General features: G+C 49.9%; 6 protein-coding genes across 6 annotated transcripts; 4 read left to right on the top strand and 2 right to left on the bottom strand.

The window, feature by feature from the left end:
• Positions 1 to 390: 390 nt before the first annotated feature.
• On the top strand, positions 391 to 2,784 carry KD926_000351 (alpha-L-arabinofuranosidase A; the record flags this gene model as incomplete). Its single annotated transcript, XM_053104300.1, has 8 exons — positions 391 to 510; positions 563 to 1,018; positions 1,069 to 1,185; positions 1,238 to 1,427; positions 1,486 to 1,905; positions 1,965 to 2,119; positions 2,194 to 2,301; positions 2,437 to 2,784. The coding sequence occupies 8 exons, from the start codon at positions 391 to 393 to the stop codon at positions 2,782 to 2,784; spliced, it is 1,914 nt and encodes a 637-aa protein (XP_052952453.1).
• Positions 2,785 to 3,602: 818 nt separating this feature from the next.
• On the bottom strand, positions 3,603 to 5,057 carry KD926_000350 (putative choline transport protein; the record flags this gene model as incomplete). The annotated part of the gene is made up of 3 exons (XM_053104299.1): positions 3,603 to 3,942; positions 4,088 to 4,427; positions 4,490 to 5,057. 3 exons carry the CDS (start codon positions 5,055 to 5,057, stop codon positions 3,603 to 3,605), a joined length of 1,248 nt encoding a protein of 415 aa, XP_052952452.1.
• Positions 5,058 to 5,323: 266 nt separating this feature from the next.
• On the top strand, positions 5,324 to 5,905 carry KD926_000349 (uncharacterized protein; the record flags this gene model as incomplete). Its single annotated transcript, XM_053104298.1, has 2 exons — positions 5,324 to 5,385; positions 5,602 to 5,905. 2 exons carry the CDS (start codon positions 5,324 to 5,326, stop codon positions 5,903 to 5,905), a joined length of 366 nt encoding a protein of 121 aa, XP_052952451.1.
• A 663-nt stretch (positions 5,906 to 6,568) lies between these two features.
• On the top strand, positions 6,569 to 7,306 carry KD926_000348 (uncharacterized protein; the record flags this gene model as incomplete). Its single annotated transcript, XM_053104297.1, has 1 exon — positions 6,569 to 7,306. The coding sequence occupies one exon, from the start codon at positions 6,569 to 6,571 to the stop codon at positions 7,304 to 7,306; it is 738 nt and encodes a 245-aa protein (XP_052952450.1).
• A 266-nt stretch (positions 7,307 to 7,572) lies between these two features.
• Positions 7,573 to 9,253, top strand: KD926_000347 (alpha/beta-hydrolase; the record flags this gene model as incomplete). Its single annotated transcript, XM_053104296.1, has 3 exons — positions 7,573 to 7,794; positions 7,846 to 8,181; positions 8,237 to 9,253. 3 exons carry the CDS (start codon positions 7,573 to 7,575, stop codon positions 9,251 to 9,253), a joined length of 1,575 nt encoding a protein of 524 aa, XP_052952449.1.
• Positions 9,254 to 9,451: 198 nt separating this feature from the next.
• KD926_000346 (NmrA/HSCARG family protein) lies at positions 9,452 to 10,473 on the bottom strand (the record flags this gene model as incomplete). Its single annotated transcript, XM_053104295.1, has 3 exons — positions 9,452 to 9,777; positions 9,831 to 10,242; positions 10,300 to 10,473. 3 exons carry the CDS (start codon positions 10,471 to 10,473, stop codon positions 9,452 to 9,454), a joined length of 912 nt encoding a protein of 303 aa, XP_052952448.1.
• Positions 10,474 to 15,853: the final 5,380 nt, after the last annotated feature.

Below are 15,853 nucleotides of genomic sequence, written 5' to 3'. Positions count from 1 at the left end.
TGCAATCCGGGCCAATTCTCCGAACAAATCCCCGCCACCCAAGGCTTGGGAGGGTGTGTTCCCGTTTCGTCCCCCCCCCCCCCCCCCCCCCCTCTGGACTTTTGCCAGAAGGAGAAATCGTGGGAATTCTGGTAGATTCTTTGGAGCTACCTTTGCTGGCTTGCTTCATGAATCGTCCCCTCTTTCACAAGGCGGACGAAAATGCGGAGGGCTCTTGGCCGTGGGGAGGGGGCAAACACAGCTACGGATGGGAAAGCGACAGGCGAGGCGAGGCATGCATATATAACCGGTCTGGGATCGCCCGGTCCTCCTGCAACCTTGCCAGTGACTGGGAATAAGATCGGCAGATTGCAGTGACTTTGAGCCCTAGTGTTTTGTGGAGTCATCGAGATGGTTCGCAAGTGCCTTTTGCTGCCACTTTTGGCGGCCTGCAGTGCTGCAGTTAAGATCACGGTTGCCAAATCTGGTGGCAACGTTACTAGCGATCTGCAGTATGGCATTATGGAAGAGGTATTCATATCCTGCCTATTCATGTAATAGTATGAGCGATTGACTTTCTCAGGAAATCAACCATTGTGGCGAGGGAGGTCTGTACGCAGAATTGATCCGCAACCGAGCCTTCCAAGGAGGTTCTCGATATCCTTCTACCTTGGATGCTTGGATCCCCCTTGATGGGTCAACCTTGGCTCTGAAGAACCTCAGCCAGCCCTTATCGTCTGCATTGCCAACCTCGGTGAATGTCAAAGGCAGCCGTGGCAAGGCCGGTCTGACGAACCTGGGCTGGTGGGGTATTGATGTGAAGAAGCAGAAATATACCGGTTCATTCTACGTGAAGGGGGCTTACAAGGGATCCTTTACGGCATCTATCCAGTCCAACTCCACGGGAGAAGTTTTCGCCAGCACTAAGGTCAAGTCCAAGAGCGTGCGCGGCGAGTGGACGCAGCATGAGTTCACCCTAACGCCTCGCAAGGCCGCACCTAACACCAAGAACACATTCTCGATCAGCTTTGATGCTTCCGTAAGTCAGCTCGTTGGTAAATATGACGGAGATTGCTGACTCGGGAACAGAAAACAGCAGAGGGATCGCTCGATTTTAATCTTATCAGTCTGTTCCCTCCAACCTACAATGACCGACCTAATGGTCTTCGGAAGGACTTGATGCAGGCGATGGCAGACTTTGGCCCGGTAAGTCTGTCCTCAATAGAGATGAGGATTATGAGCTGACTAAAACATGCAGAAATTTCTGCGATTCCCCGGTGGAAACAACCTCGAAGGTGACTTTCTCGCCGGCCGATGGAAGTGGAACGAGACCATCGGACCCTTGAAAGACCGTCCGGGCCGTGACACCACCTGGGGATACCAGGAAAGTCTCGGACTGGGATTGGTTGAGTACATGGAATGGTGCGACGATCTAGGAATCGAGCCGAGTAAGTCAAATCCCGCTCTTTGGACAATCGGCAGCAGGCTCATTGCAATAAATTATAGTTCTCGCCGTCTGGGCCGGGTTTGCTCTGAACGGCGACGCGATCCCCGAAGCCGACCTTGACTTCTACGTACAAGACGCGCTGAACGAAATTGAGTTCCTTACCGGCTCCACAGACACCGAGTACGGCGCTCTGCGTGCTTTGGTCGGTCACCCGGAACCATGGACTCTGCGTTACGTCGAGGTTGGCAACGAAGATAACCTCAACAACGGATTGTCGTCGTACAAGTCGTACCGATTCCAAGCATTCTACGACGCCATCAAAGCCAAGTACCCGGACATGGTGGTCATTGCCTCGACAGTCGACATGACTCTGCCGGGCGACGCGGCTGGTGATTACCATCTATACGACGTGCCTGACAACTTTGTCACCCGGTTCAACTTCTTCGACCAGTTCGATCCCAAGCACAAGCTCTTGCTTGGTGCGTCCGCTCTATCATCTCTTATGTGTTTGAGTGTGGGCCTGCTAACTGCTGGATAGGCGAAATCGCTGCCACCGAGTTCAACAACGGCAAGGGTATTGACTGGAGCGACACCAACTTCTCCCTGTATCCGTGGTGGATCGGCACCGTCGCCGAAGCCGTCTTTCTGTTGGGCGCCGAGCGAAATGCTGACAAGATTATCGGAACGACCTATGTATGTTGTTTGCTGCAGACTGAGCCTCTGAGACCTTGGAGCTTGCGTACTAATCACAATTCCTTTTCATCTAGGCCCCTTTCTTGATGAACCTTGATAACTACCAGTGGTCTCCTACTTTTATCGCCTTCAACGCTGACCCAGCTCAAACCGCCCGATCCGCAAGCTGGCATTTATACAATGTACGTTATGAAACAACCTAACACTATCCGCCCCCTTCATCCTTCCCCTCCTACTATCTTCCCCCCCCCCCCACATACTCCCTCCCACCCAGAAAAGACTAGAATAACCACTAACTAAAAACCCCCGCAATCCAGCTCTTCTCCCACACCCACATCACCAACACCCTCCCCTCGACCTCGACCTCCTCCTTCGGCCCCCTCTACTACGCCACCGGCCTCGACAACGCCACCAACTCCCGCATCTTCAAAGCCGCCGTCTACAACAGCACCGCCGAGGTCCCCGTCTCGCTCTCCTTCGAGGGCGTCCAGGCCGGCACGAAGGCGCAGTTGACCGTGTTGAGCGCGCCGGACCCGTTCGCGATGAACAAGGTCGGTGGGGAGAATGTGGTGAGGGAGAAGGTGACCACTGTGAGGGCGGGGAAGAAGGGGGTTTATGAGTTCAGTTTGCCGAATTTGAGTGTGGCGGTTTTGAAGACTGAGTAAGTTGGTAGGCTTGGGGGTGGGGAGGAAGTTGTCTTGTGAGAATGGGGACGGAGATATCGGAGAGGTGGATGTGTGGTTGGAGATGAACGTTTGTTTTATTGATTTCTTTATGGGGAGGAAGGATGGTCTGGATTAACTACAAATGTGTTTGTGTTCGTTTAGACAGGACAAGAAAGACAGACATAGAAGAGAAAAGAAAGACAGTGTAAGACGTGAAGGCATCAATCACTACAAACATCAGGCATAAGTCCTACATTCATACATACATTCATCATAATCATACTCATAGCAAGCATCCTTCCAAATCCAAAGTAGACAAAAAAAGGATCAATCACTCCAATCTCGGCCCATGATATCGTCTCCTCGCATATCCAAACCAATTCACTACCCCAAGCACCACCATCACTCCCAACACGACAGCCGCATAATCTACCAACCAACAAACACTGGTCAGCAAACCACATTCCAGTCCAGTCCACATATCCTCCCCAGAGCAAAACAAGGGTAACAATAAAGAAAAGATAAAGAAAGAACGTACTCATATCACCCGCCCGAACCGGCAGTGTAGCCGGAAAACAAAAAAACACCAACAACACTACCGCCCAGATAACGCATAGAGCATTCGACACGTAGCCCACGACTGCAGGGACACGGAATGGTCGCGTGGAGGGTAGATAGGAGGGGTCGGAGCGGCGGAATAGCAGGAGAAAGGCGGGCACGGCGTAGGAGATTTGGGCGACGATTACGGTGGTGGATATAAATGCGTTGAAGGCTATTCAATCTCATCAGTTTTCTTTTTATGGGGAATTGGGGTAAGATTATGGTGAGATGACGGCTGGGAGGAAAGGGGGAAGGGAGGAGAGGAAATGAAAGAAATACGAACCCGTCGAAGAAGCAACATATACGATTCCCACTAGGAGAACGACGATACCGTTCAAGATGAGGGCGAACACGGGGACACCTAGGGAAGGGCTCACGTGTGCCAGACGATGGGAGTAGAAGAGGGCGTCGTCGCGCGCGAACGACCACGTCATGCGGGAGGCTGTCTGGTGGACGGCATTTAGAGCGATGCAGGAGACGGCGAAGAGGGCAGCCATGAAGACCGTTGCGGCGGCGGGGGAGTGGGTGGCTTTTTCCCAGATGAAATAGATTGGGAAACTGGTTGGTTGGGGATTGGGTTAGTTAGTGAGTATGTGTACGGTTGGGAGGGTCTTTTGGCGAGAATGGGATTTGTATGGACATGGAGGACATGGGGTGTATATCAGGTAGGGTGGGAGGATAGAAGAGAGGAAGACAAGCTCACCCTGTCACCGACTCCAACGAGCTTTCCACATCCTTCACACTATAGATTATAGCCACGGAGAACGGAAACGCAGTCAGAAACCCCACTAAAACCGTGACGAGAACGGCACGAGGCACGATACTTTCCGGTTCTAGACATTCCTCTGCGAGATGCAGTGTCGCGTCGAGACCGGAGAGCATGAACTGGGGCGTAGAGAGGCCGGTGAGGAACGAGACTCCGTCGGGCCAGCCGCCGGAGCCGTTGACGAAGTGTGTCCATACTTGACCGGAGTCGACATGGATGGCGGAGCGAGCGGGACAGGTGATGGTGATGGCGAGGAAGGTGAATATGGATAGTAGAACTGGTGTTCTGGTTAGAGGCTGTCGAAGATAAGCCGGCGGAGCGAGGGGAGAGGGATCATACAGCCGATGTTGTAAACCCAGAGGGTTTTGTTAGTTAGGAATATATTATAGAGAACAATAACCGCGTTGGAAAGTTGGTAAACCAGAAAATAGTGCCATGACTGAGCCTGGTACGTTGGCTGCCATCGAATGACGATGGCCATGAGGGCTTGCGTACCAGCCAGCGCGATGGACGCAGCCAAGGTAAGCCATGAAAAAACCGCTGCCAGGCCACTAAAGTAGGAGAGACCACGACTCCAGCGCGCCGAGGCTAAGATGGAAGTGAAATGGTACTGTCCGCCAGCAGTGGGGTAGACGCTGGCCAGCTCAGCCAGGGTCAACCCGGTAGCCAGCATCGCGACGGTGACAGCGATAATGCCATATAGTAAAGAGAGCGCCCCGCCCGACTGGATGGCAATAGCAAAGCTAGATGCAATTGCCACCCAGCTGTTCGAGATGTTATACCCGACGGCAATGATACTCAGGATGCTGAAACGCCGTTTCATGGGCATCTCAGGCAGGCCGACCACCTGGCCGGTGGCCAGCTCGACCTGCGGAACACTATGGGGGGATTTGGTCTTCGCGTCCATGGTTAACCAGGAGTATGGTATAGGAAGGACGAGAGGATCCAGATGACAGGCGCATCATGAGCGTCTTGTACATAGTTAGGGCTGGACGGGCACATGCTGATAACCGGAACGCTTATCAAATTCCGAGATTATCAACTTATCTCGAGGATCATCCACTTTGACGTCTTTATCTACTGGGCCTGGCGGAATCAGGGCGGAATTGTGATAACTTAAAGTCACTAGGAAAATGCGGGGAAGCTGAGGTTCTCTTTGTTCTCGTGTTGTTGATGGCTGTTCGTGGCGAGGATGATCATCCCTCGGCTCTCCACTGCGGAATCAAGAATCCTTGGTACGCCGGGACTTGCAGAGTAGCTGATTATGATGTTAAAAAGCTTAGAAGTGTCTTATAAAATGGGCATGGCCATGTTGATTGGTTTGTTATGGGATAATAGGATGATAAGAGCGTCAATCAGATTCGTTCGATGCTAATTCCGCCCGGAACATAAAGAAACGAACCGAAGGTCATAACCTTGCACACACTGCCGAAGCTAATCCGTTCTAACAGGCAGCCTTTAGTAGTAAGCTCCCTGGTCCAGGGGGTGCGGAGTCTGGTCCGGCCACAGCTTGAGTACTCCAGCTTTAGCAGCCGAGACCTGCGACACACTGGTAACCAGCCCAACTCGGTGCAACAGATCGATCTGATTCGAAACCCAGAATCTGCAACCGACCCCGTCCGCATCAAACTCGTACTTGTGACGTTCATTCTGGATGAGTTCGTCATAGACGCGTGCTACAGTGAGATCTGGAATGACATCCAGAACGAACTCCGTCTCGGCCTCGGGGGATACAGTATAGGGTACTTCGGATAGAATCAAATTGGCTTTGGAGCCCCCGCGGAGAACAGTACTTGGGACGCTATGGCTGGGCTGGCATATGGATGAAACCAACTAAGGGAGATGATCGAGATGATCGTAGAGGAAGAAAGCGTTGCTGCCTTGAAGCGGCAGGGAGGGGAAGGCTTGGCGGGTTGCAACCTCAGGCTTTCATTCAGGCTTTCAGGGGTACATCACATCCAGTCCTCTGCCAATCCTCTGGAGACTGCGGAATTGAAGATCCTTGGGACCCCGGATTGCGGGGTTGCTGGGATGGTGGCGCTACGGAGTACATCACTTATCACTTCGTAGTTAGCACTTACTCATGGAGATCCAATTCAGGGGATAACCATGGATCTGTATGACTCCTTTGCTAAAGGCAAGTTCCGGAAATCCTCATACGAAGAAGAATGTTCAATGAATTTAAATTTTAAGCGGAATACGTTGTAACATCAGGCCAGGGATCTCGGAATATAAATAGGATCTCATTGGCCCTCATTGGCCCTCTCAGGCCCCACTCACTCACTCACTCACTATACAAACAGAACACAGTCTTGTAACTTGAAGCTGCCCAGGCGACAACTACCAGACAACTGCAACTGCAATCTGTTCACAATCTGTTCACAACCGTCAACTCTCAAATCCATCTCAAACCACATCATGCCTCTCCAAGACATCCCAGACATCCTCCTCCTCTGCATGGAGAACAAGCACAGCGCAGCATTTCATCATGCGCTGTCTATCTTCTGGCCGTCCTACCAATCCGGCCCCCGGATCACTATCACGGTTGAAAACGAGTCCCTGAGGTCGCTCCCCGAATCCTCGTCCTACCAGTTGGTCGTGTCCCCAGCCAACTGCTACGGCCGGCTCGAAGGGGCCTTTGACGATGCAATCTCGCGCGTCTTCTGCCTTCCCGACTATCCCTACGACACGCTAACGGATGCCGCGCAACGCGTTCTCTACGATCGATACAGAGGTTTCGCGCCCTCCGGCACATGCACCCTCGTCCCGTTTCCGTATGAACTGCACGGCAAGAACCCCTGGGGCTGTCAATGGGTCGCGATCTGTCCGACCATGCGCACGCCGCAGAACGTCACCTGGGACCGGGAGATCGTGTACAAGTGTGTCTGGAGCTTGCTGTGCGAGTTGGAGCGGTGGAATCGGGATGTACGAGAGGGGAAGGTGAAAGGAAAGCGCATTAATCGGATTCTCATGTCCCCCATGGCGACTGGGTGTGGAGGCGTTATTCCCGAGAAATGGGCCGCGCAGCTGGTGCTGGCGATGAAGCATTTCGTGGACGCGCTGGAGAGACCTGAGCGGTGGAAGCAGATGACCTGGGACAGTATTTTCGATGACGCGAAGGAGATCGAGCAGATCAAGAATTTGGGTGCGCAGTAGGTAGTGGTCAATGGCTACCTGTCTGGCTTGTGGGAACTATTGGCAATTATTGTCAGCCGCGCAAGGGGGAGGTCGAGAGTCGCACGAGCTGCGCTCATGCAGGGGACTTCGGTCCTTTTTCATATCAATAGTAATAGGAGTTAATGCATTGGCTGTTGAAGTCTGCAGGAAAAATGGCAGGCCACTATGTCTCCCGAAGAGATCATATATAGCTGCTGTCGTAGTCAGAAAGTAATTTTAGAGATTCTCAACTAACCGTATTGATCATGAAGGTTCTTTACGGGCTTCTATTGCCCCTTCTGGCATCTGCCCTTCCTGCTGGCTCCCCAGTGGTCGATCTAGGATATTCAACCTATCGAGGCGTGAGGCTTTCCGCAGGAATAGAGCAATATGTTGGCATGCGTTTCGCTGCTCCACCACTAGGAGAACTGAGATTCCGTGCTCCTAGAGACCCAGTCCAGGAATCGTCTATACAAAATGCATTCACTGTAAGCCACTCCCAATCTTTCAATCCAGTCTGGCTCATGACATGGATCTAGTTCGGGCCATCTTGTCTCGGCGTCAAACAGGAGGTCTCTGCTGAGAAATCAGAAGATTGTCTATATATTAATGTGTTCGCTCCGGCGAACGCCACAAACCTACCTGTTTGGGTATACATCGAGGGTGGAGGGTACGCAACCAATTTCGATCCCAACTACAATGGCACCAACGTGATCCGCGAATCTGGCCACAACATCATCTTCGTCAACTTCAATTACCGCGTCGGAGCCCTCGGCTTTCTGGCTAGCGAGGAGGTCCGTCGTGATGGTGATTTGAACGCAGGTCTCTTGGATCAACGAAAAGCGTTGCGCTGGGTACGGCAACATATCCGCAAGGTACAACCTCATGTGCACCCTCGACCAAACTTCTTGTAGTACTAACCCAAGCCAGTTCGGTGGAAACCCAGACCACGTCGTAATCCAAGGAGCATCCGCGGGCGGTGGCTCTGTAGCCCACCATCTCACCGCATACGGAGGCCGCGACGACGGACTGTTCGTCGGTGCAGTCGCCGAGAGTCCTTTCTGGCCTGCCCAGCCCACCGTGGCGGAGGCTGAATCCCAATTCGACCGGTTCGCCAATGAAACCGGATGCTCAGATTCTCCGAACATTCTTTCCTGTCTCCGGTCTCTCGACATCTCCACCCTGGAACAGGCGAACGTGCTACATCCTCTTCCTGGTGCTTCCGACGAACCCCTACCACTATGGTACTGGCTACCAGTCGTAGACGGGGACATCATTCCAGACAGTCTGTACAATCTCTTCGATGGCGATAAATATCTCAAAGTGCCGCTGTTAGTGGGAAGTAACACCGACGACGGGTCTGAATTCGCATACAATGCTTCCACCCCAGCCGAAGTCTCCGCGTTCATCAATAGTAACTATCCCCGTCTCTCGCCCGATCAATTGAAGGCGATTAACGAGGCCTACCCTCGAGAAGAGCCCATGCCGCAACACGCAGCATACTTCCCCTCTGCGTCGGCGGCCTACGGCGACGCTGCATTCACCTGTCCCGCTACGTTCATGGCGGACGCCATGATGCGATCCACCGGCCAGGTGTGGGAATACCTGTTCAACCTGCATGATCCGGCCATGGATGCCATGGGGCTAGGCGTGCGACATATGCTGGAGACCGAGGCCATTTTCGGCGTCGGATACGGGGGCGTGCATTACGAGGCGTACACTGCTGAGAATGCGGCCATCGTGCCGGTGATGATGGATTATTTTATTAGTTTTGTGAGAGCGTTGGATCCGAATGTGTTTCGGGAGACAGGGACGCCGGAGTGGAAGGAGTGGGGACAGGGAGAGCAACTCGTTTTGCAGCATGAGACGGAGATGGGGAAGGTGTCGCGGGAAACGAGGGATCGGTGCGGTTTGTGGAGGTCACTGGGCTCCGTGATGGAGGTCTAGGGTTGTGGGCCGGTTATTTGGGTTGATATGGGCGTTTCACGCTATTGGGTTTAATCTAGACCTGTTGCTGCTTTGAAAGGACGATTTGGATTTCGACTATTAAATGAAAATTTGCCTAAATGCATTCATACATATTTTCTTTTCCCAATTTGATAACCCAAAGCTTCGCATTTAGTCCCTATACCCGGCCCAGCGGTTTCAAGGCCACTTGCTCTTGTTCCGCTGCACGAATTCCTTCCAACCAGTCGGTTTCTGCTGGCCTAGTAGTGCGTGAGACGCGTCCAAGCTCTCGCCACCATAGTACCCTGGGTCTTCCAGCAGGAGGATGTTCTCGTTCAGTTCCTCCGCCACAGCGGGAGGCAGGAAGCTCTTGAACAGCTCGCTAGGAATTTGTACAGCTTGTGCCTTGTGTCCAGTGACCTCAGAGAACTCAGCGATGAGACGTTCCGGGGTGTAGTACTCGGTGGCCGCTAGAATCCGCTCGTTTGACGGTCCGCGGTTAATAGCCGCAATGACAAATTTGCCTGTTCTGGGTCAGCCAACATATTCAAATTGTCACTGAGAAAACACAACATACCAGTATCATCTCCGACATCAAACACAGGGATTTGCGCCTTATGAGGATCAACAGGCCACGCCAGGGTATACGTGTCGCCTTGCTTGTTGATCATCTCGAACGTGTTCAACATGAAGAATCCTGCCAGTACAAAGGAGCCGGGCACGCCGCTGGATCGGATGTAATCCTCGATCTCGGCTTTACCGTCGAAATGAGCGAGCCGCTTCAACCGACCCTTGCTCATCTCCGTGACGTTGCGGATGGAGGAGAAGATGAGGTGCTGGACGCCTGCGGCCTTACTGGCGTCGGCGACCGCTTTGCCCTGCCCGACCTCTACTTCTCTGGAGAGGGATTCCCAGAAGTTAGTGACGAGGAAGACGGTGTGGGATCCCTCGATGGCGGCAGCGAGAGACGATGCGGAGGACATGTCGGCCTGTTTCTCGTTAGATACGCGAGCTATAGAAGAGTCTCAATAGGAAGAGTAACGTACCGAGACCACTTCGACGCCCTTCGCGACGAGATCCTTGGCCGCGGGCTTACTAGCATCACGGGTGATTCCCCGGATCTTGAATTCCTTCGAGAGTTTGGGATCGGCCTGGATGGCTCGAATGACCGAGCTACCTTGGTTGCCGGTGGCACCAAAGATGGTAATGAGTTTTGACATTTTGTCGGGAGTTGGTTCAGGTGTTGGCTTGGATTGAAACTTGGAATAATTCGATAGTTGGAGGTTGCGATGATTTTTCTGATGGAATTCTTATATTCAAGTCCATTGTTGCCTTCTCATCTGGCCTATTTAACTCCCCTTGGGCCAGGGTGATTTCAAAAGAGAGGCATTCAGAAAGGCCGATGTTGACTAAACTCGGTGTTAGTTGAGGCCGAAGCTGAATAATGGTTAGTGATCATCATGCGGGCCGGCGCGGTTATGGGGGGCTTACTCAGTGCCTTCCTGTGGCCGCGGGATATGACTAATCCGCTTATATCATCGCCTTGCTTGACCGATCATGCAACCGCATTGATTTATGACGATAAATCGTGCAATTCCGCTCATTTATGGCGACCATGAAGCCCCTGAAATTACATAAATATCGGCTTCTTTATCGTGTAGTTAGAAAGAATCAAGACCTTCATTCATTTGAATATGATCATATAACTCAGTTGAATAGTCACTTCTTCGGTAGACCCACATTTCTGCCACACTTCCCGACATTGGGTAACGTGATTCCCGGCCGACCGGTCACCTCATCAAAACTTCAAAAAAATCACAATTTTCAACAGCAAATTTAGAACCAAAACAATAATAAGATTGACTATCTAACTCTCTCAGGGCATTGGTTAATCCTGTGTCCTTTCGTACTACAGCCAGAACAAGTAAAATCGCGGCGAATGGTAGACATCTGAGGTAATTCAGGTTCAACTATAGCTTCTGTAGAAGTTGGATCCAAAGATATATAATCACTACTACTGTTTCTCTCAACACCAATATTATCCTGAATCTCTTCTAACTTCCCCAGACTACCCTTGTAAACGATCTGCTTTTTATGTTTTATTCTTTTTCTTGCTTGCTTCTTATTTGCTTCTTCTAACTGGCGGCATCGATCGGAGAGAAAAAGATAGTAATAAAACAATCGGACTGTCATATTGTAATGGTACTGAATCTCTCTTTTTGTAGGTGAAGAGAGATTATCGGATAAAGGTTCTAGGCCTAAATCAATGCGAGATTTAGATTTCTCTAGCTTTTTAAGTGTCTAGAGAGAATTGGAGTCACTATCACTGCCGGAAGATGGTAGTCGATGTGACGGTCTACAAAGGAGCTTAGTGAAAGACAAGTTTGTTTATGACTCGTAGTCAAGGAATTTTCCCATAGGGAGGAAAAGGCTATCTAGGAGAGAGAATCCAGGGACTCTATATACTGCCTGGGGCTTGCTTCATGTGACGGTCTACAAAAGAGCTCAATATAAGACAAGTTTGTTTCTGACTCTGAGTCAAGGAATTTTCCCATGGGGAAGAAAGGCTATCTGGAAGGGAGGATGTAGGGGCTCTATATACTGCCCGAGGCTCTGCCTCAGGCAGGAAGGCCTGCAGAGCATCTAGGAAGGTTCCTGGATGCCTACCGGAGGGTCCCTAGATCCTATACTAACTAACCGGAATGTTCCTCTGGAACGTTCCTCCACACCGGGAAGTTCCCTAACTTCAGGAGGTCACACTTCAGGCAGGAATGCCTGCAGGATCCCTAGGAATGTTCCTGGATGCCTGCCGCAGAGGATCCCTTGATCCTCCGGAACGTTCTCCCGTACAGGAAAGCCCCCTGGCTTCAGGAGGTAACAGTCGATTTGGTAGTAGTTCAAGAGGTATTAGAGATTCAAGCTGAATATTCAACTTTTCTAACACATGATCCGGATTAAAAGGGACTAATCCAGTAGCTAAAAAGCTATTTCGAATAGTAGTCTCCTTAAAAGTGTCATATCGCACTTCAGGAAAGATATCCAGGAAATCTTCTTTTTCAATCGAATTGATGTTGAGTCTCATATATTCCGCCACCTTGCCTCCGTATAAACGTTTTTAAAATCGCAAAACAGCTTATATCAAGTGGCTGTAAGAGATGCGATACATGAGGTAATATACAAATAGGGATAATATCATTTTCAGAGTATAGCTGGTCAAATTCCGGAGTAAGATGACTCCCATGACCATCCAATACTAGTGTCAAACCCTAGGATCCGTCTAAGCTGCGCTAAGCCTGCTACCGTAGATAAGTTCAAGCACTGGGTGATCAACTGGTTGATCCTGAGTTCTGGGTAGGTGATACTTAACCTGGGAGCCCGGTGGCTCTACTGGAACTGGTGTAGGGTGTCTCGATGATCCTCCCTGAGGATCCTGAATGCAGCGAAGATAGAAGTAAGGCCAGGTTGGTACGTATACCTCCCTGTGATAGTGGTAGGCGAATCTATTAGCAGTAACAAGTTACTATCAAAGATGTAGTTGTTATTGAACACGAAGAACTAAACAAGAACTATCAACAAGTGGGTGAACGAGTGTTCCTATATAGTCCTCCCTGGTATACCCCTGATCGTAGCCTTGGTAGCCCAATGGTATATTGCCTACCATTCTCCTACTGCCAAGCCTATCATCCGTATACCACCTTCTGGTCACGTGCCGGGTGTGGCTGGGTTATCTTTGGTTGGTCATCACCCCGCTGTTCTCGCCTCATAGCCTTTTCGTTGAACAGGGGTCTGTAACACCGGGCTCTCAGGTTAAATATCACCCATCCAGGACTCAGGATCAACCAGTTGATCACCAAGTGCTTGAACTTATCTACGGTAGCAGGCTTAGCGCAGCTTAGACGGATCCTAGGGTTTGACAGGAATATCGAATGATGAAGGTCTTATTCTTTCAATCTAGCTGCAAACGATGGTTTAAATACATGAAGAATAATAAGCAATCTAGCCTAAAAAGGCAGTTAGAAGAGACATAACTTTTGAACCATGGAAATAACAGAAAACTCTGCATAATCCTCGGGGATCGGTAGTTATCAATACCGATATCCGGACTAGGAAGGTCTCCTATGTGACTAGCGGTCACATACGGTTGACATTATATTTGGCAACAAAATCGGCCTATCTCTGCTCATATTCAGCCTCAGATGGTGACACAATAATGTAATGCTAATCAGAATAGAATAATTCGAAAGCTTTCTGCTGATTTTTCTCTTCAATCTGATCTTGCTGTTGCTCTGCTTTAGTCTGATTCCGTTTAGCCTTCTTTTTATCAGGCCGAACGAAGAGCTTCTTGCAATATTTGATTACTGCCTGATTGATATGCCAAATACACGATAAATGGGACCAATCAGGGTATAAAAATCAATTGCATTGACTAATGCAAGCTCTCGATCAGTGCATAAAGCAGGGTTATAGCCAGATATCGGACCAATCCAGTCAAATATTGTTTGTAGGACCCAGATGTAGGATGCCTCATTTTCCTCTAACATCAGACAAAAAGCAATACTAAATGTAGTATTGCAAGGAGATAGACCAATCAGATAAAAGAGCGGCATGCGAAATCAATTTGTCTTATAGGTGCAATCCATCAGAAAGACACGATTGTATTTACGAGCGTACTCGATTGACGTTGGATAGGCAAAGATTAGATAAGTCAAATTGCCATTTTTATCCTGTTTGCTGTTGTAAAACCAATTGCCAGCTTTTAATTGGCTCTCAAGGTATTGTGCCGACGTCAAATTCCCTATAGTTTCACGTTCGAATTGCTTGTTTAGGTTATATAGGTCCTGAGATGTGATAAAAAGGTCAGAATATTCATTTCGGATAAGATGAAGCATATTCCGGGTAGGAGTACCGACATCAAGATAAGCTTTAAGCTTTACTTTATGCTCATCTTTTAATCGATTGTTCCGGGCCCTTGGATGGTTAATCAGCTCAGCATAATTAATTGTATGATTGTGAATAAGATGGGACCGTTGCACATGCCATTTGCCGTGCCATTTATCCGAATCTGCTTTGGCCGAGCGCATGCAATATATCCAAAAAGGGCAATTATCGACCATTGATCCCTTCTTTTTGAGCGGTTCGTAGTCTTTCGGCTTATCTTTGAACTATCTGGTATCATATTTGCCACCACGATCACATTTCATTCGAAAATTGCGGCCCGGATTGGACGTGCGAGTAACAACGACGTAACCCTGTGAGATAGCGTAATCACGTAATGCCTCAGCCATCTCTTCCTGGGTGTCATACGATTGGTCAAATGGGGTAGACATTGCGTCGTAGTGATACAATTATTGTGTAATTGTAAGCGAAAGTTGAGATAAATCGAGGGTGCATTTGCGGGAATGGGTGATCAGGGATATAACGGTCTACAAAGGAGCCTAGTAAAAGACAAGTTTGTTTATGACTCGTAGTCAAAGAATTTTCCTATAGGGAGGAAAGGCTCTCTAGGAGGGAGAATCCAGGGACTCTATATACTTGTAAGGCTCCAAAACCCGGAGTATGGGTATGGCTTAATTGAAGAATAAACTGCACGAGGAGCTGAAGTTGCACGGCGGCGGCCGTGCAATTCCAGAGGTCTCTGGGTCATGTGACCAGGTCACATGACCACCTGGTCAGGGCCCTGACAATGTGACGAACTGACCAAGAACCACTATATAGAGTGATGCGCGTACCAAGTTGTCGACTTGGTATTCTGGTCTTTTTAGTAGCTCAGTCGGTAACCGTCCCACAGACCTACTAAAACGGTCTTGGCGGGTAGAAGCGCACCTACCCAATGTCAAGCCCGTGACAGACAATACTGCCTGAGGCAAAGCCCCAGGCAGGAATGCCTGTAGGATACCTAGGAATGTTCCTGGATGCCTACCGCGGAGGATCCCTTGATCCTATACTAACTAACCAGAACGTTTCGGAGGAACGTTCCTCCGTACAGGGAAGCTCCCTGGCTTCAGGTGACAAGGGACGGGGCATTTTGATATTGGGGCCTAAGGCCGCAATCAGGTGACTCGCTCAAGTGGGCAAATTTATGTTGACTAAGCGAAAAGGGTTGACTAAGCCAAAGTGTGGTCGGACTACCGCTACCCCCCGACATTCTGTCTGGTACTGCTCTACTCTGTCCACACTACGGTGTACATTGACGATTAAGAGTCAGAGCTCTAGTGGGGTTTCTAACTATGGAGTACTTTAAATCCATTTGCACCGTACGGAGTAGACATTTTGAGGGGGGTGAGAGACACCCCGTAAGTCAATCTGCTCTTGGGCTATGTTTTCTGCTTGAGTCTTTTGTTTCTTTTTCTTTGGTTTTGCACATGTGATTTATTCATACTAGGGTTACATCTGGCTGGCACGGAGTAAGGTGCAGGGAGCCTTCCTCCTACCTGATATCTAGAATATAAAGAATATATAATACCACATGCCCATAGCGCGTTTCCATTCAGCTCCAAGACCAGCGAATTCTTCCGTACACATCCACCTGCCAGCGTAGAGATGTCAGCGTCAGCATGCACGCTTGAAGTGTAAAATTAGTTCCAAGCCACTGCAGAGTAT

The sequence above is a fragment of the Aspergillus affinis genome (genome assembly GCF_023601865.1).
Source record: "Aspergillus affinis strain CMG 70 chromosome Unknown NODE_108_length_126046_cov_85_726607, whole genome shotgun sequence".
NCBI classification, from domain to species: Eukaryota; Fungi; Ascomycota; class Eurotiomycetes; order Eurotiales; family Aspergillaceae; genus Aspergillus; species Aspergillus affinis.
The sequence above is the reverse complement of the archived record's forward strand: the minus strand, read 5'-3'. Positions and strand labels throughout refer to the sequence as shown.